Source organism: Dermacentor albipictus, chromosome 6, assembly GCF_038994185.2.
Source record: "Dermacentor albipictus isolate Rhodes 1998 colony chromosome 6, USDA_Dalb.pri_finalv2, whole genome shotgun sequence".
Classification (NCBI taxonomy): domain Eukaryota; kingdom Metazoa; phylum Arthropoda; class Arachnida; order Ixodida; family Ixodidae; genus Dermacentor; species Dermacentor albipictus.
In genome coordinates, this window is record NC_091826.1 from 95,534,273 (window position 1) to 95,554,430 (window position 20,158).

The window sequence follows — 20,158 nt, forward strand, 5'->3', positions numbered from 1 at the left end:
AGGCACAGCGTATCGGCGACCGTAGGATTGTCGTGGTGGTAAAAAGGGAGGACGGTGTCCAGCGTATACTGGGGCGGCCGAGCATATAGAAGGAAGAAGGGGCTGTAGCCGGTTGTCTCGTGCTTGGCGGTGTTGTATGCGTAAGTAATAAACGGTAGAACTTCATCCCAATTCTTGTGATCGGACGCAACATACATGGAAAGCATATTTGTGATCGTTCGATTAGTGCGCTCAGTGAGGCCATTCGTTTGCGGATGATACGGCGTCGAGTGCCTGAGGTGCGAGTTACACAAACGCACAAGCTCTTCCACTATATCCGCCGTGAATTGACGTCCCCGGTCGCTTATGATAACGCCAGGTGGTCCATGTCGTAGAACAATAGCGTGAAGTAAGAAAAGCGACACTTCGGTGGCAGTTGCTGATGGTATAGCCGCCGTCTCGCAATAGCGTGTGAAATAGTCGGCGCAGACAATTATCCAGCGGTTCCCCTTAGATGACTTTGGAAAAGGGCCTAACAGATCAATTCCAACTTGCCGAAAGGGTGAGCTGGAAGGCGGCACAGGCTGAAGGAGACCAGATGGGGCAGTGGTTGGGCGTTTCCGACGTTGGCACTGTATGCAGCTGGCGACATAAAACTCAACCGAATGTCGCATCCGGGGCCAGTAAAAACGTTCTTGAATGCGATAAAGTGTGCGCACAGTGCCTAAGTGCCCGGAGGTAGGGTCATCGTGCATAGCCTGAAGGATTGCTGGCCGGAGACTCTCCGGCACCACTAGAAGGAAGCGTGCACCCGTGCTTGAGTAGTTCCTTTTGTACAGGAGCCCGTCACGTACACAGTAGCTGCTTGTTGCACTTGAATGGGCAGAAGTAAAGAGTGGCTCCAATTTAGTGTCTGTCCGTTGTTCCGTTTTGAATGCATCAATATCTGGAAAAGCGGGTGTCACAGAAGCGACGAGATGATCAAAATCGTCTGCGTCGCAGTCCGTCGTGGCAAGCGGCATACGGGAAAGGCAGTCTGCGTCAGCGTGTTTTCGGCCACTCTTGTAGGAAACAGTGAAGTTATATTCCTGCAACCTCAAAGCCCAGCGCGCAAGGCGACCACAAGGGTCGCGAAGGTTGACAAGCCAGCACAGGGAATGGTGGTCTGTGACGACTTGGAATGGGCGTCCGTACAAGTACGAGCGAAATCGCTGAACCGCAAAGATTACAGCGAGGCATTCTTGCTCTGTGACCGTGTAATTCCGTTCAGGTTTGCTTAATGAGCGGCTTGCATAAGCAATCACGTGCTGACGGTCGTCATAGCGTTGGACCAAGACGGCACCCAGACCGACGCCACTAGCATCTGTGTGGATTTCTGTCGGCGCAGTAGGATTGAAGTGGCGAAGGATAGGTCGGGAGGTCAGCAGGAACTTCAATTGACGAAATGCAGAATCGCACTCGGGTGTCCACTCAAACCGGGCGTCTTTATGTAGCAGATTTGTCAGAGGATAAGCTACGTCAGCAAAACCAGGAATAAATCGGCGAAAGTAAGAGCAAAGACCCAGAAAACTACGAAGTTGCTTCACTGACTGCGGTGCACTGAATGCCTCGACAGCTGCCGTCTTGAGGGGATCAGGCCGGATACCGTCTTTGTCAACAAGATGACCCAGCACAAGGGTTTGACGGTCACCAAAGTTACATTTCTTGGAGTTCAGAACCAGGCCAGCGTTTTTGATGCAGTCGAGGACAATATCCAGGCGCGTATTGTGCTCATTGAATGTGCGCCCGAATATAACAACGTCGTCAAGATAGCACATACAGATGTTCCACTTTAACCCACGCAGAATTGTGTCCATGAACCTTTCAAAGGTTGCTGGAGCGTTGCACAACCCAAATGGCATCACATTGAATTCGAATAATCCATCCGGGGTTATGAAGGCTGTTTTCTCCTTGTCTGCCGGGTGTATCGGGATTTGCCAATATCCTGAGCGCAGGTCCACTGAAGAAAAATAAGAGGCCGAATGCAGGCAATCAATTGCATCATCAATCCGGGGCAGTGGGTAGACATCCTTCTTAGTCACGGCGTTTAATCTTCGATAATCGACGCAAAATCTCCAGCTACCGTCTTTCTTTTTGACAAGTATGACCGGAGCTGCCCAAGGACTCGAGGACTCTTGTATTATTCCATTTTTCATCATGTCACTCACTTGTTCCCCGATTATCTTCCGCTCGTTAGGCGACACGCGATAAGGCTTTTGCCTGATCGGGCGCGCAGATCCCGTATCAATAGTATGGCGTGTTCGTGACTCGGGAATCGAGAACGCTTTGTCCGGCTGCGCAAAGTCAAACACTGACAGATGCTTAGAAAGCGTATCCACCAAGGTATGGCGCTCCCTTGTGCTGAGTGACTTGTTTATCATAGACAGAAGCTTTTTGTCTGAAACGTGGCGAAGGTCAGCAGGTTCACACGGTGTATCTGTTAGTACGGCTACGGACGAAGACGTGTATTCTGTAAAGTAGGCGAGTTTCAAGCCGTCTGGAAGCAGGACAGGTTCTGCTGAGCAGTTGGCCGTCCACAAGCCAGCACGCCCGTTGCCAATAGAAACCACACAATGAGGGACAAAAACGTTCTTCTTCATACAATTTAGAAGCATCGGCTCTACGGAGGCATCGAAACTGTCTGGAACTTCACCGCGACACACAACCGGCACGCACACAGAGGTGGACGCAGGCACAACAGTATCTGCAGATACACAAAGTTCACCTTGACTGCAAGTCTCCTCTAAGAGACCGGACGAAACATGGCCATCGACGCAAACTTCCCCCGTGCGACAATCGACGGTCGCACCACACTGTCGCAAAAAGTCGATGCCCAAAATCACTTCGTGCGTCGATCGGGGAATAACTACAAACTCTGTCGCGAAAACTCCACCAGCCAAGGATACGTCAGCAGTGCACACACAAACAGGGCGCAACGACTCGCCGCTCACTCCACAAAACGTTGCAGCCTGGTCCCACCGAAATACAACTTTACGCCCCAACCGACCTTTAAAACCGAGACTCATTACGGATACAGTTGCTCCGGTATCCACTAAAGCCATTGTAGAAACACCATCAACAAGTACATGCACTTTGTTCTTAATCATAGCAACTGCAGGGGGCATTTCTGTCGATAGCACGTGTCGAGCGACCTCACCCCCATCGGCCGCGCTAGCTAGTTTTCCGGTTGTGAAGGCGAGGCGGAGCGGCGCACTGGCGATGGAGATTGACGTAAACGTGGCGCACGAGAAGTTGGCGGTGGTGTCAAACTCCTGTCAGATGCCGGCGAGCGGCTCCGGAAGCTTCTCTGCCAGTAATCGTTGCCGGGAGGGACGCCAGCTGACCAAGAGGTGGTGTACGGCTGTTGAGTAGTCCTCGTAGGAGGTGTGGGCCTTGTTGAAGATCCGGATCGACCATTCCACGTTGTTGGGCGACGATTGCAAAACCTCGCTATGTGGCCCGCGACACCGCATTGGAAACACACCGGCAGATGCCTCAAATTGCGATGTTCTTCCAAGTAGTCGCGCATGCTGCTGTCGACTGCATAGACAGCAGGTGGGTGACATTCATCGTGGCTAGGCATCGGCCGCTGGGAGGCGTGCGTGTGGCGTGGGCGTTGGTCGTAGTCATGACCTTGATAGCTCATGGTCCCTCTCGTTTGTGGGGTAGACCTATACTCGATGGACGCTGAGTGAACCGTGGGTTGCCATGATGTCGAAACGGCCGTGTTTCTCGTCTCGTGTGGTGAGTACGCGCCAGTGATGCCGGGTGTGCAACGGTACATCTCTTCTTGATGGAGCAACTCTTCGCGAACAATCTGCCGTATAGTGGATGGAAGGTCAACACACGAGCTCGGGTCTACACTTGCCACCGTCGTGACATTAGCCAGGCGACCAAACTTCGGTATTATCCGTCGCATCTTCAGCGTCTCAAAGGTCCTGCAGTGGCGAATGACGTCAGACACGGAATCCAAACTTTCCTTGCCGATCAAAAAATTGTAGACATCTTCGGCTATTCCTTTTAACAAATGTCCAACTTTGTCATCTTCAGACATTTGAAAGTTGACTATTTTACACAGTTTCAGCACTTCTTCAATATAAGTCGTACATGTCTCGCCGGGAATCTGAGCTCTTTGCGAAAGCGTCTGTTCAGCGCGTTTCTTTTTTGCGCTAGAGTCTCCAAAACACGCTCTGATCTCCTCGACGAAAAGCTCCCATGAAGTGAGCGTGTCTTCGTGATTCTCGTACCAGACGAGCGCTGTGTCGGTGAGGGAAAACACTACGTTGGACAATTGTGCGGTCGAGTTCCAACCGTTAGATCGGCTCACCCTTCGGTAGTTCGTGAGCCACTCGTCGACATCTTCTCCGGCTTTTCCTCCGAAAGTGAGTGGCACCCGGTAGTACTGCCACGGAACACCAGGTGTTGGCCTTGAAGCCGCGTCAGATCCTTCGGGAATCTGGCAGGCGTATTCAGGCATGGCAGGTGAGGGTGGCGGAAGTCCGGCAAGTCGACGGCTTCGGCGAAGTTGTAGCAGCGTAGGCTCCGTGGTTACGAGGTGTACCCCGCACCGTCCACCAATTTGTTACAAGCACGGGGAAAAGGGGTTTATTGAGGCGTGCGAGAGCAGGAACGGCAGGCTACGAAGAACAGGAATGGCCGCTGCACAGTCTTCGTTCTCCTCTTCCCTTCTCTTCTTGATTCCCGCGTCCCTTTGACGCGCTTGGACGTAACAATATGCTCAAAAACGTGCGTACAACATCTACAAATTGTTAGGTCCAAACAGTGAGGCATACAAAGGAAAAATACTTGCCCCTACGTACTGAAGTTCAGAATTGTGTAAGAGATACATACCTCGCATGGTAGAAACGTCTTTATCAATATAAGAGTTATCACAAAGCTAAAATTCGGTTCATGAGCAAGCAGTAGTTGCCTGGCACGACAAACCACATAACAGTATCGGAATACAGCAAGTAATAACAAATCAGTTCCTGAGTGAGGCACGACTTACAAAAAAATACGCTTACATCTAGAGGAACTGCTATTGATTCTCCAACCAGCCCAGACAAGTAATTTTCTTACAATTCAAGTCTTGTTTCTATTTTTTTTCGGACGATTAAGTGTAAAGCAAATTCTCAGCAGTACTACAAAAGAAACGTAATAAATTAGGCAAACTAGGCCTCAGTAGACCTGTCTAAAATGCGAATCATGCTTGTTTCGGCATAAAATGATTGTTGTGCATCATGCAAGTCTTCATATCTTTGATGGGCTTGTAATCGTTCCGACACTTTTTAAACATCACTCGGTTGTAGTGTGATGAGTGTAGGCTGTTTTTTGAGCACAGGTTCTCCCGATCAAAGTTGATTTTGGCTATTTATATGTATCTGTATATATATATATATATATATATATATATATATATATATATATATATATATATATATATATATATATATATATATATATATGTTCATTGTCACGTGGTCGTGACGTCAAAGAACACAGTAGCAATACTGTGAAAGGCAGAAACTTGCTTTTATTGGGCGAACCTGTGCTCAAAAAACAGGCTACACTTAAAGCACTACGAGAGCGGCGAACACAGTCGGCGATCGTCATAAATCTGATCAGCGGGTCAAGCGCGTCGGCTTTTATAGAGCTGTCGTCGAATGTTCCAGACTAATCGTTCGGACCCGCGTGCCTTCCACAAAGTTCTACACCATTCGCGTTACGCGATGAAATCAGATAACACAAGGTTCGGCGACAACAGACAGCCGGGTAGAAGCATCGATAACTTTCCAGAAAGGTCGGATACATGCAGGCGCGGCCCTCGCTGTGCGATTACAGTTGTTAAGCGGTGAAACGTGGTCGCCCGATAGAGATAAGTACATATATATATATATATATATATATATATATATATATATATATATATATATATATATATATATATATATATATATATATATATATATATTGTCAGGTGGTGGTGACGTTGAAGAACACGGTAGCAATGCTGTGAAAGACAAAAATAACTATTATTGGGCCAACCTATGCCCACAAAAACAGGCTACAATTATAGCACAACGATAGCGGCGAACACGGCCGGCGATCGTCGAAAACCTGATCTGCGGGTCAAGCGCGTCGGCTTTAATACATCCGTCATCGAATTTTCCAAAGTAATTGTTGGGACCCGCTAGCCTTCCACAAAGTTCTACATTATTCGCGTCGCGAACACACGTGATCAGACTATACAAGGTTCGGTTACAGACAGCGAATGGAAGCATCGATAACCTTCCAGAAACGTCCGATACATGCAGGCGCGTCCTGCGCTGTGCGATAATACTTGTTAGGCGGTAAAACGTGTCGCCTGATAAAGACAAACAAGTGCACGTGTCAATATATATATATATATATATATATATATATATATATATATATATATATATATATATATATATATATATATATATATATATATATATATATATATATATATATATATATATATATATATATATATATATATATGGCCGGAAGCACTGTACCAATCGCTACGTCGATTCTGGTCGTCGTAAAACGTGCAACAGGGGCAGCATTTTTGACATGGAAACAGTTGTAGCGAAGGTAATCTAAGGAGGAACAACGTCCCAGCCACGGTGGTCGGCTGAAATCTATTTCGATAGCATGTCTGTAAGGGTTCAATTGAAGTACTCAGTGAGGCCATTGATAAGTCCATGTTATATAGAGCAGACAGGTGTGGCGTCATCAGCGGCTTCGGAGAGAAACACACCGCCAGCGAATGTGATCATTTGGGCCAGAGCATCACGCATCAAACGATATCGTACAGCAGGAAGTGCTGAACATGGGGTCGAGTAGGCCGCATTCACTTCCACCCACTTGTTCCCTGATGTATAGATTCCGGATAGGTCCCGAGAAAATATATGCCGACACGACCGAAGCACTCGGCGGTTATATGGAATGGCTACAGGTGACAATGTGGAGCTGGAATGGCTTTTGCGTCGTTGGCATACGTGGGACGCGGTGACAGAACGTCGTTCGGAACGGGGGAGGCTTGGAGAAAAATAAGGAGGCTTACTAGATCGTAGGTTCGAGATACGCCGACGCGTCCCGTCGCTGCTGCGTCGTGAAGCTCTTGCAGAGCGGTAGAGCGGAGGTGTTTAGGTATCAAAAGTAGAAACTAAGAGCCGTCAGGATGGAGATTATGACGGTACTGAGTACCGTCGCGGAGCACGAATAGATGTGCAGTAGCATCGGCCAGAGAACGTTCAAAATAGTCGATCAGTGCTTTTATGTGGGCGTCAAAAGGTTGCTGGTCGGCGATATCAAAGAATTGAGAAATTGAGTAAATGCTAACAGCATAGTCGGTATTTCAGGGGTCAGATTCGTCACCAAGGTAACGCGACAAGCTGACAGCGTTTCAGTGTAGGCGGCCAGACTTGTAAACCACAGAGTATGAAAATGCTTTGATCCTCAAAGTACGTCGACCAAGCCGGCTTGCAGGATCTCTTAGGAATGAGAGCCAGCAGAGAGCTTGATGGTGAGTAACTGCACAGAAAGGACGACTGCAGTGGTAGGGGCGGAACTACGAAACAGCCAAGACAAAAGCAAGGCACTCCCCTTCCATAATCAAATAGTTGTGCTCCGATGGTCATAGGAGGCGGCTGGCATAAGCAAGAACGCGATCCTTGTGCTGCTCACGCTGGAGTAGAACGTCACCTACGGCATGGCCGCAAGCAACTACGCGTAATTTTTCGGGGCATCAGGGTCCAAGTGGGCAAGGATGGGTGGTGAACTGAGAAGAGTTGTAAGACGAGAGAAAGCGGCGGCTTCTGAAGTACTCCATGAGAACTGTACGCCCTTGCTCACAAGTGAGGGGTCTAGCAATTGCCAGAAAAATGACGAAGGTGCAAGCCTAACCCTACAGAACTGCGAAAGTCTGTGGTTGTCTTCGGAACCGGAAAATGTCGGACACCGCGAGTTTTGCCGTGATAAGGCTGTACACCGGAAGCGCCAACGAGATTCCCCAGGCCAACAAATTGATGGAGGCCAAAACGACATTTTCACGGGGTAAGTTGAGCTTCGCCTTTCGAAAAACAATGAAGTATAGTTGTGAGACGCTCAATATGGGTGTCGGACGTAGGCGAGAAGATGACGTCATCGAAGTAGCAGAGATATATGGAGCATTTAAAACCTCAGAGCAAGCTGTCCCCTATACGCTCAAAGGTGGCCGGAATATTGCATCACCCAAAGGTCATCGCCTTAAATTGATATAGGCAATCGGGCGTTATGAACGGTTTTTTGCCCTGTCCATATCGTAAACATCAATATGCCAGTATCCACATATAAGATAAATAGAAGAGAAATAGCTGTAAACGTGGCGGAAATCAAGGGCGCCATCTGCACGTAGGAGCGGGTAGATATCTCAGTAATTTTACACAGATGACGCTAGTCTACAAAGAAGCAGCACGTGCCGTCCTTCTTTTTAACCTACACCACAGGGGACGCCCAGGAACTTGAAGAAGGGCAAATAAATTTCTGTCATGCATTTTGTTCACTTCACTTTGAATTACGCGGCGTTCCGACGCAGAAACTCGATATGGCCATCGCTCAATAGGCTTAGCATCGCCAATATGAATGCTAAGCTTAACTTTGAGCACAATATTAAAAGGCGATCGTCAAGTCGAAAATGCCTCTTTAGGACAATTAAACTTCGCAAGGCTTTCAGCCTGCGTAAAGAACAGGCGTGCCACAACTTTTTTCTTATAATGGGATAGATGCCCGAGGCTGGCGTGAGGGGCCTGCTAAGCTCGGAAGAAACATCAGTGTATAAAGTCGCCACTTCATGGTCACCGAGATAATTATTGCAGGTAAGGCAAATACTTTGTGGTAGAATTTGCTTTGCCAATCCAAAGTTAAATATGTGAATGCGACCCCGTGGTTACCTGTAAAAGCCAGAATACTGTGATGCACGGTAATGTCATACTGCAGTAGAATGTCGGGAAAAAGAGGGGCGAGGTACTTCCCATCAGGAGCAGGTGGGTAAGACGAGAATTGAATGCAATCTAACGACTTTGGTGAAAGGCGGCTAAGCGGGTGGGGCGCAAGTGGCACGGGGCGGGTTACAAGGTTCTGCGAAATTCAGCGACTCAAGGCGAAGGGTAATGCATTGAAGAGCAGTCAATAAGAGTGGAACGCGCGCAGAGAAAATCGAGTCCGAGAATTAGGTCGTGGGGCAATGGGTAATCACGGTGAAGAGGGCAGGAGTGTGGGTGCCCGTGATGTTGATGCGTAACATGTGCATACAAGAGATAGGGACAGTATGGCGATCGGAAACGGGGACAACTCTTGCCGGCGCTGAGGTGAGCAGCTTTCTAAGTCGTCATCGGAAGGTAGCACTTATCATAGAAATATGGGCTCCTGTATCGATAAATGCAGTCACAGGATAGCCGTCAACGCCGGTGTCAAGAAGGCTTTGATTCGTAGGTAATGTGAGCAGGGAATTCGAGGGCTGGGTCGGCAACGCAGCTTCAACTTCTGAAGCTGCAGTGCTTAGTTTTCCGGCTGGGGGGGGGGGGGGGGGGCGATAGGCAGCGAAGTTAGCCACGGGTGCGGGCAAACGAGACTGAAGGCGAAGAGGTGATAGTGAGCAACCCTAGCGAAGGGTCAGAGCTGGGGCATCACCGGCAATGGGTTCATGGCGGATGGCATAGGGAACTATGCCAACCGCCGTGAATGAAATTTCAAATCAAATGGTGGGATCCCACCTTATTGCAACACAGGCAGTAGGACAATGGGTACGTCTTGTGTCCCAAGCGCCCTTACCCATAAGACACACCGTAGCGGAAATGGGCCTATTCATTCGCGAAGACGTAGGCTGAAATGCGCGAAGTTTGAGTTAGCGCTGTTGAAAAGATGCGGCTTTGCGAGGGGCCTTTTCTAATGAGAGTATGCAATGAGTGCTACTGGGGTGTGCGCATGGCCACAGGAGGTACATTTTGCGACTAAATCATTCATGTGAATATGCATGACGTAAGCACATACATAAAACACAGACATAAACATCATCCAAAGGTGTGGGAATCAGTACCGACATAATCCGACTTGGTGGAGGCCATCGGCTGCGGCAGTGATGAGCGACATGGCCAATGCGACTGCAGTGGTAGCATATAGACTTTTAATTGAGGGTACACCATTCGGATGGCCTGCGATATCTGGCAGAAAAGGAGTGGCCGATGCGAAGAGGGCCACTAGAGAACAGAGAAACGCTGGATTGAGTTGACGAACACATGAAGTTGAGACCCATGTCCTCGAATTAACGACAACGGCCTGAATCATGGGCAGCGTGGTTGCTGGCCGTCTGGAGAAGTCGCGGTGAAGGTTAGCGAACAGACGGCCTCAAGGTCGCAGCGAACAATGCGGCTCACATCGTCACAGGTAATGAGCTGACGCCATCGGCACTCACATGTCTCCGCACCTGCACCTGTGTGATGTGCTGCGTTATACGGCGGCTGTTAGCTTGTTCAAGGTGACTGCATTCCTTTATGATTGCATCAATAGTGGAAACGTTGCCAAATGCACGCAAATGGAAAGCGTCATCCGCGATTCTTTTTAGTATTACGCACTTCATCTGCTTTAGACTTCGCGTCGTCAGCTTTGCGGTAAAAAAACAAAGTGGTCTTGGTTGCGTGGAATGTACGCCTCTGTAGATGTCTGAACGCGAGTCACAAGAGCCTCTTTCGCGGCAGCCTTGTCAACGTGTCGACGTTCCCGGTGTAACCAAGCGGACGAACGCAGCAGATGAAATACGAACGCGGAGCGCAATGGCGGATGAAAAAAGCGGAGAGTGCGAAGAGAGCACGAGAATGACAGCGAAGGAGGAGGAGGTAGCAGAATAATGCGTCAGTAAGAGGTGGAAGAGAGTATGGTGGAACCTTCAAAGGTGCCGTGCAGGTCGCGCACTGCACTGAATATTCCTACGAGATGAGGCCAGAGTAGCGCACGCCACCTGGAATCTCTCTGCGGCGGCCGCTATGTATTGCGCCCACGCGTTATCCACACGCTGCTTCACGTGATCCCCCTATTAGCGAAGCAGTCGCTCCAAACTTCGTTCAGTTTGCAAAGTGCCGCACACGACATTAACCGCGCCAGCCAGTACGTTGAGAAATGAAAACATGTATAAATCAACGCTCAAATTTCACATTAGGGTGTTTCGTAATTGACAGTGAGTTCATATCAGCAGTGACGCAGTGCGCTTACGAGAGAGCATATTCGCAGCGGCTGGTATCATGGGCTCCTACACTGCGCCGCGCAGACTAAAGCGCAGCGGGACCGGCCTTTCACATGTACACGTGATACGATGCGCAAACACTAAACGTATTAGGCATTTTGTGCGGTAGCAATAATCGTCTTAAACACATGTTATAAGTTGTTTTTACACATTTCAAGCATTCTGGCTGTATGTGAAGTTCTTAAAAGTCAGAATAAAAAAAGCACAAAAATGATAGAATCCGTTTTCTGTTTATCTTCCAGGAGGCAAATAGCATGCTCTATCAAACGTTCCGTCGATCATTAGGGAAGTTATCATAACTATAGAGCTGATAGAAGTAACTACAGAAAACTTACATTCTCGAGACGTGGCAGGTACATGATCGATGATTTAACGGGGTCATGTTCTGGTTGAGTTGCCACGACGACGCAATCTTCAGTGGCATAACAGTGGTCGTGAAAGGCGCACATATCTTCATTTAGAATCCGATGCTGAATCCTATCCGAGCACGAGTTCCAACGTACCACTTCCTGGAAGCAAAACAAGACATAAAGTGGTAGCACAATAAAAATCACAGACACGTCAGGCTGACGAATGATCGATAATGGCGCATAGCAGAAAAAGAGCCCTTGAGTCTACGTGACATTAGACCTAACGAGATTTAGGATAGCGTGCCATTTCCTCCAATCACTGTGCCACGGATTTCTCACTGAAGCAATGGAATATCAGGAGGCTGCTTTCAAGCTCGACGCACGTGTGACAAGATAACTCTACTTCATCTCACAAGTCGTTTGCAGAACATCCGAACGTACGATGCGTATACAGAGGCACAATAGTCTTGCGCAAAGGAATATAGTTCCACGTTTAGCTATCTGAATAATGACAGTATTAGAAAGTTTAATTTTACCTTGGCGTGTGATACATCCCAGCGATATTACATTTGCTCATGCACTTCATAGCGCGAAATCCGCTACCGCTGAATAAAGGATGCGGCGTTCATGAAGAGTTCTCCAGCGTCATTTGGTCTCCCCATTGGGTAAGGCATCCTGCAGCTTCCACGTTCTGTAAACCACTTCCAAACTGAAGTAAAGACGTGCCACTTTGCGCATGCTTCACAGAGAACTATGGTCGAGCTTCGAAATGCGATCATATCTTGCAGCGTCAAGATCAAGACTGGTAGTAGTGTAGCTACCTAGTAATCTTGCTATCTAGTATTCTAGGTAGCAATCTAGGGTGGCTGTTCCCCCCGCCTAGAAGACGCACGTGTGCTGAGAAAGTCGAGCGATCAGACTGTCACGGAAATCTTTGGGGCCTTTTCGATATGTCAGTCAGGAGCCACTTGCGTAAGCACCCACTTCTTTGTCTCTTCGCGATAAGGAACTCAAGTTCTTTAGAAGTCAATCTGTTTGGATTGTGTCGCATTTTCTATTTTAACTTTGTGTAGCTTTACGGTTGTGGCTCATGCGCAGCAAGAGTTTATTTGTGATGATTCGCCTTCCCTTTCTTCCTTTCTGACTTTTACCCCACTGCGAATGGCATATATTTGTGCGGCCTTCAATAAAGGTATTGGCATTCAGCGCTTGTCCCGTGCTCTGCGTTTTTGGGCGCTCTTTAAACTGCATAATATGCGGTGCCATTTCAAGCTTGATAAAGCCATACGCGACAGTTTAGTGACGGTTGCAATGAGTCAGTTAGTTACGCAACAATCTGTAAGCTTCATGAAGAAAGCTCCTCCATTAGAGGCCATAGATCAGTATACATGAGATTGACCTCGATTTAGTATTTGCTGGCGCCTGGGAAGTACTCTGCACAATGCTCCGTTTTATTCATTCTGCTTTTTTAAACATACATTCGCAGGCAGATTTTCATTGTTATTCTTTCATTATGAGTGCACCCCCCCCCCCCTAAGCCAATAGGGTTGTATCTGGGCACGGGAAATAAACGATGATGGATAGATTGCATATCATTAAATAATTTCATATAACATTGGTCAGTGCGACCTCAGTGAACATATCGAAGCCATCATGGCACGTAATTCACAATATTTGTCGAGGTGCGTGGGCTCTTGGTTTTTGTAAAAAGAACGGTTTGCCTTGCGATGAAGAATAAATCTAAGTCTATTGTCAGAGAGAATTTTATTGGAAGTCAGTAGATTGATATGGTGCCAGTACACGCTTTTATACAGAGGTAACAAAGATTTGGCTAGGTCATCTCCTTTCATTACATAATACGTGACTTAATATGGAAGCAATGCAGTGCGCTACAACGAAGAATCGAACGCCGGAATCTCACCTTATTGCAACACGGGCAGTAGGACATTGGGTAGGTCTTGTGTCCCAAGCGCCCATACTCATAAAACACACCATAGCGAAAACGGGCCCACTCATTCACGAAGGCGTAGGCTGAAATACAAGCGAATTTGAGTCAACAATGTTGAAAAGATGTGCCTTTGTGAGGGGCCTTTTCTAATGAGAGTGTACAATGAGGGCCATTGTTGTATGCGCTTGACCACAGCTAATATTGGCGATTAGACCTTCGACTTTTCTGATACCTCTTAACCGCGTTACAATGTCATATTCCCTTGCTTGGGTATACTTGCCGACTACAGATGTAATTAAATTCACCCACACCGTTCCTCAAGTTGTATACAACTGCCTGTTTTCCTCAGCCCGCATACGCCTCAACCGTTTGGATTATCACTTGAAGATCGAAAAGTCACATTATAGATTCGGTCCAGAAAACATAGCCAAGCATATGCCATCCCCACATTGTTGTTCTAGAACTGTTGGGGTATTGCCATTGCCCTTACATCGATGACAACGTCATCGCGCTGACCTTCTCTCTCCTCACAATTCCCTTCACGGTACCCTCACAAATCAGAAGGTCGTGACTTATATCATGCTTCCATTACCGTGCATGCTCAACAGCGAATATACACCTTTACATTTTCCTGCCTGTCATGACGAACACGCCACCATCCCTAAAATACGGAGCTATAGGTAAGCCTAGGTTAAAACGAATAAAATTACATGGTTTTACGTGCCAAAACTACGGTCTGATTAGGAAGAATGTCGTAGTGGAGGAGTCCGGAAATTCGGACCACTTGGGGTTCTTTAACGCGCAAGTAAACCTACGTTACACGGTTGTTTTCTCATTTCGTCCACATAGATATGCGGCCACTATGGCCGGGATCCGATTCTGCGACTTCATGCTTAGATGCCCAACACCACAGCCACTGAGCAACCGTGGCGGATACACCTAGTTTCCAAATCTCGGACTTTTTCATAAGGCGGTGCCATTGTTCTTTTCCGAGCTTTGCGTTGTGGTGGAATAGTATCGCACAACTCACAGTTTCGCAGTTTAACTGGCCCGCTCCTCTGTTTTCTACAATATACGCTTTGCACTTTTTGTATGTACACCGTTTTTCTTTTAAAATTGTGCTTATTGTTTTCTGTACATTTATGCCATGCAGTATGTTTTATTTTAGTTTTTTGTGCGCGTGTCAGCGTTCGGTCCTAAGGTTTGTTACTGGGTACGCTATATGAATGAATGATTGATTGAATGATTTAGGGAATGGTCGATTATTATTACAATGGGCTTTACGTTGTGTCAGAGTTCACACGTTGTTCGAGTACCTTTCTCCTCTTTTCTATAGTATTTGCTGGCGCCTGGTACGTACTCTGCACAATGCTCCGTTTTATTCATTCTGCTTTTTTAAACATACATTCGCAGGCAGATTTTCATTGTTATTCTTTCATTATGAGTGCACCCCCCCCCCCTAATCCAATAGGGTTGTATCTGGGCACGGGAAATAAACGATGATGGATAGATTGCATACCATTAAATAATTTCATATAACATTGGTCAGTGCGACTTCAGTGAACATATCGAAGCCATCATGGCACGTAATTCACAATATTTGTCGAGGTGCGTGGGCTCTCGGTTTTTGTAAAAAGAACGCTGAAGATGTGTGCCTTGAAGGAAATGTTGGTTTTGTCTCCAACACTGCTGATGCCCGTGCACAACATCTATATTATGCGTTTAGTTTTCAAGACACTTCAACCATAAGTAACCTTCTCTAACAATGCAGCATAGTGGGTACGCAATGAGTCCATAAATACATTCTTTTAAAATATATGAAGCACCTCAAACCATCCCATTCTTCTGGTGCTGACGGCATCCTTGCGCACTCTATAAGATGCATGGAAGCATAATTGTCTCTTTGCTCACAAGCATATATAACAGTTCCCTAAATGCTCGTACGTTTCTTGAATATCCGAAGGTACCATGGGTAGTGCGCGTACGCAAATCGGGTGCTGTAAGGGTCGTTAGTAACCACCATTCTATAGCTATCCTCCGCGCTGCGTGAAAAGTGCTCGAAATTCGATTTCATTTGCGGCTTTATATTCGTGATAAGCGCATTTTCTACATCAACAGCATCGTTTTGTGCTAGGGCATCTCACAACTACAAACTTGCAAACATTATCACCCATGCTTCCATTGTTATACATACTAGGAGCAAATTAGAAGCTGTTTATTTCGACCTAAATAGAGCATTTTCTCTCATGAGCTGTTCATTACAAACCTCATGCAAATGGACATACCTTATTCCATCACTGTCCTAGTATCAGAAAAGGTCGTCCTTCATTGGCATTAATAGACAGAGCTCTTAGAGATCACTAGCAAGGTTCCGCCGAGATCATTTCATGGCCCTCAACAATTCGTACTGTTCTTAAATGACTACGTCAGCAGTTCAGCGCTCTTCATTACTTCTATGTACTGACAACTTAAAGCTGGTTAACGCTGTCAACAGTGTTGACGACTACATTGACCTGGATAAATGCCTTTTTTTTCGCTTTGAAACTGGTGCAGAGACGGTAAGCTCCTCGTAAGTGCCTCCAAAATTTGGTGATGTTATACGCAAAAAACCCCATGTGAGATTTTCATATGCCTTTTGTCGTGCTCCATTGTCCAGGGTCGATGAGATGAAATGTCTTGATGTGCAATTCGACAAAACGCTAAGCGTCTCGTCACACGTGAAATATTCGGAAGAGCGTGCCCTTCGCCCTCTTTGTATTGTTTGTCGTATATCCGATGACCTCCACTCCCCACTTGCCTTTCTGAAATATTATTCTACTTGGTGCTTTCCACTATTAGAGCATGCTTCTGGAGTGTGGGATGGTACTTAGAAATTCAATTCTCACCTAAGTGTATGCTTTCAAATAAATATTTTCAAAAACTGTTACTACCCTTCTGGTGACCGTTAGCCAGCCCTCTGAAATATACCTTAACTCACAATTTTATGATCAAGATGTGTAAAATCAGACTTTCTGTTCCTGTATATGGCGCTCCATAATATTATATATTGTCCGAAGCTTCTTGATGATGTGCAATTTTACCACCCATAAGTTAAAAAAACAACGTTCCGGGTTTGCCGCACGTCCTATCTGCATTATATACTTACCCTAGGCTCCACTCGAAAAAGCATGCAACAGTTTTTCTGCCTCTATTGACATATTTCGTATTTTATAATTTCTGCTTGGTTAATGTTGATTATCATGGTGTATGGCTAGCTCCCTTTTACGTCCGGCTCCTGGTCGTGTGTTTCCCTGTTCCTTTCTGCTTTCCAACCTCACATGGTTTTCATGACCATATCTGCCACGCCTATGTTTCATCTGAAACACCATATCTTGCAAAAAAAAAAAAAGAGTTCCTTCGTAATGTCTTTAATGCAAACCATGGAGCAACCACCAAACGCTCTTTGCTTGAAATGGGTATAGTCAAAATCCTTGATGTGTATCAGTATAGCCTGAGGGTTCATATTAAAATAGAAAGAAAAATATTTCCATGGGTATGAGAGTAGCCAAAAGGGATATGAAATTGTATTTACAAAATATATACAGAGAGATACGGCTGCAGGCTAGATGGCAGAAAAACACGAGCGCTACTCTGATTGTCTTCACCGTATTTCTGGCGCATTCTGCCATGCTCGGGAGGATGCGTGCTTCAGTGCGCGGGGAATAGCGCGTAACATCAAACCCCCACCCGCGAGATCGCCATCTGGGCCCTTAAGCAGCAGTACGATCGTGTCCGGCAGCCTAATGCTTAAGTCAGGAGACGTGCACGATATCAGTGGCGGACGCGCCAGACGATTGACTCTCATGCAGCGATGTCATTCGTGACGTCAGTGATCTGGCGTAGGAGCTTATAATGCCCGGATCAGCGGGAAAGAAGCTTTGACGACATGCCAACGTGGCGGAGACATTCAGAGGAGGACCAAAGAGCCCGAAGAGTAATTAACGGCTCTGTGATAACGATCAGATCGGGCCTTCTGGGATAACAGGAAGACATAGACACGATTCCATGCAATCTGGCCACCCGTTTCAACCCGAGAAGCTGCAACGCGGACGTAGTCTGTAACTGGGTGCACAGGTGATGGTAAAATAATCCCGAAGGGCAATGTTTAATGGCGGGCAAACAAGATATAAAAAGCGGAAAAGCCAGTGGTGTCATGGTGTGACGAGTTCTAGGCAAATGTCACATAAGACAAGGTGCCGTCCCAATCACGGTGGTCTGAAAAAACGTATACGAAAAGCATTGTGGTCAGCGTGCGCTTCAGGCGCTCGGTAAGCCCATTGGTTTGTGGATGGTAGGAAGTGGTTAGCTTGTGACGTATGGTAACACGAACGAACAATGTAGTCGACGACTTCAGACAGAAATGAGCGACCATGGTTGGTCAGTTGCTGTTGAGGAGCGCCGTAGTGAATAATAACGTCGTAAATGAGATATCCTGCAAAGCCAGTGGCACAACTTGTCGGCCGTGCCCGCGTCATAGCGCATCGTGTCGCGTAGTGCGTAGCTGCGGAAATTCACCTGTTCTAAGTCAGGGATATTGCGAATGGCCCAATGAGATCAAAGCCGACGCCATAGAACAGGACACCGGGAATGTCCATGGGCTAAACTGGACCGGCTAGTAGCAACACGGATGGATGCTTGCGGCACTTGCAGCACTCACAAGCAACAACGTATCGGTGCAAAGAGCGGTGGAGGCCTGGCGAGAAGAAGCAATGCCGAACGCGATCGTGCGAGTTGCTCCGAGATGTCCAGCGGTGGGGGCGTCATGAAGCTTTTCGACAACAGTGGAACAGAGTGTTTTGGGAACAACCAGGAGAAGATCTAGGCCATCGTAGCTAGAGTTGCATCTGTATAAGATTCCGTCACGAAGCACGAATAATTGTAGCGAAGGGGCCCAGTGATGGAAGCGTATGCGGTGGATAATTGACCGCAAATCGGCATGGCGGAGCTGTTCGTTGCGTATGTCGGTGAAATCCGATATCGCTAAGACACAGGGCTCCGAATCGTGCGGTGACAAGACGGGGGGATCCACTGGATGAGGGGATAGGCAGTCAGCACCCTGGGGCAGTCTGCCAGGCTTATAAGTGACATCACATCTGTATTCTTGCATTTTCAGTGCCCAGCGACCAAGGCGTCGAGTCGCATCTTTGAGGGAAGACAACCAGCAAAGCGCATGGTGGTCTGTGAAGACTGAAAAGGTGCGGCCGAACAAGTGGGGTTGAATTTTGCCGACAGCCCAAACGAGTGCGAGGCACTCGCACTCAGTGAACGAAAATTTCTACTCTGAAAAGGAAAGAAGGCGACTGGCAAAGGCGATGAGGCGTCTCGGCCTTAATTTCGCTGCTAGGCTAGAACGGCGCCGATGCCATGTCCATTGGCATCGGTGCGAAATTCAGTGGGCGCTGATGGGTCTAAATGGGCGACGATGAGTGGTGACGTAAATCGTCAGCGTGTGATACGCAGTGGCCTGTTCAGGACACCATGTAAACGCCGTTTCCTTCTTCAAGAGTTGCGTAAGTTGACGGGCAACGTTGGCAAAGTGCTTCACAAAACGTCGAAAATAGGAGCAGAAGCTGACAAATCTCCGTACAATTTTAGGGTAATTCACATGGCGCGATTGGGGCGAAAAAAATCATACTGCAGCGCATATCGCAGAGCGATTTTTGCCGTCAGCTTTCACATGCGTTTGCGACAGCGCGATTTCTGTCGCAGCGATGCGCGAGGCTGCCTCCTGCTCACGAAGTATCCATGCCTGCATCGTTAAATAAAAACATGGAAACTAGTAAAATATTTGAATTGTCCCATTATTGTTCGGTAATAAAATAGGTACGTCATTTTTTAACGTTTAAAAGCGTTGAGACTTCACAACAGCTTGCATGTACGGTGAGTGAGAAGCTGCTGTACAAATCGCAAATGTAAGCATGTGGCTTGTGCGGCATCGGTGGGGTGGTTGCGTTTAGTATACCCTAGTTTCCTTGTTACTATGGTAGCCACAACTTTTTTTCCTGGATGAGTATTTGCTTTTGTCGATTAACAATTAAGCTACCATTGAATGTGCATGTACACGTAGCTAGCTGAATTTGTCGCGACGAAGAGGTTGACGATGGTGGCGATGAACTGGGTATGTGCCTTATGTAGAAACAGCGTCCTTCTCCGGAGTGGGATTGCGTGCGGCTTCTCCTTTTAAACGAATCGTACAGGCGGAAGAAGCGAAAAATGTTTATGAATCTCCTAAGCCCCAAACGCTGGCGGGCACTGCCTATTAAAACATAGCTAAAACTGGCGCGCGGCATTGCTCCACAGCGCTACCAACGCGTAGAAAAAACAGAAAAGCGCCTATTTTGAGGGCGCTTTGTTTCGTCACACATTGCCACGCCTACATCGAGCCGATTGCTGCGACTCAGCGACGGCGCGACCAACTTCTCAGAATCCAGTCGCGCAGAGCCCACGACGTCGCAGCGGTCGCTGAACGACGAAAATCGCGCCATGTGAAACAACCTT

General features: G+C 47.3%; 1 protein-coding gene across 1 annotated transcript in view; it reads right to left on the reverse strand.

Annotated features, from left to right (window-relative positions):
* LOC139047075 (calcium-activated chloride channel regulator 1-like) overlaps positions 1 to 20,158 on the reverse strand; it is a 179,736-nt gene that overhangs the window by 137,829 nt on the left and 21,749 nt on the right. The window contains exons 4-5 of the mRNA XM_070521025.1: positions 13,595 to 13,704; positions 11,659 to 11,832 (exon numbers count right to left, since the gene is read on the reverse strand). Coding sequence (XP_070377126.1) covers positions 11,659 to 11,832; positions 13,595 to 13,704 — 284 coding nt within the window. The remainder of the gene's footprint in view (positions 1 to 11,658; positions 11,833 to 13,594; positions 13,705 to 20,158) is intronic.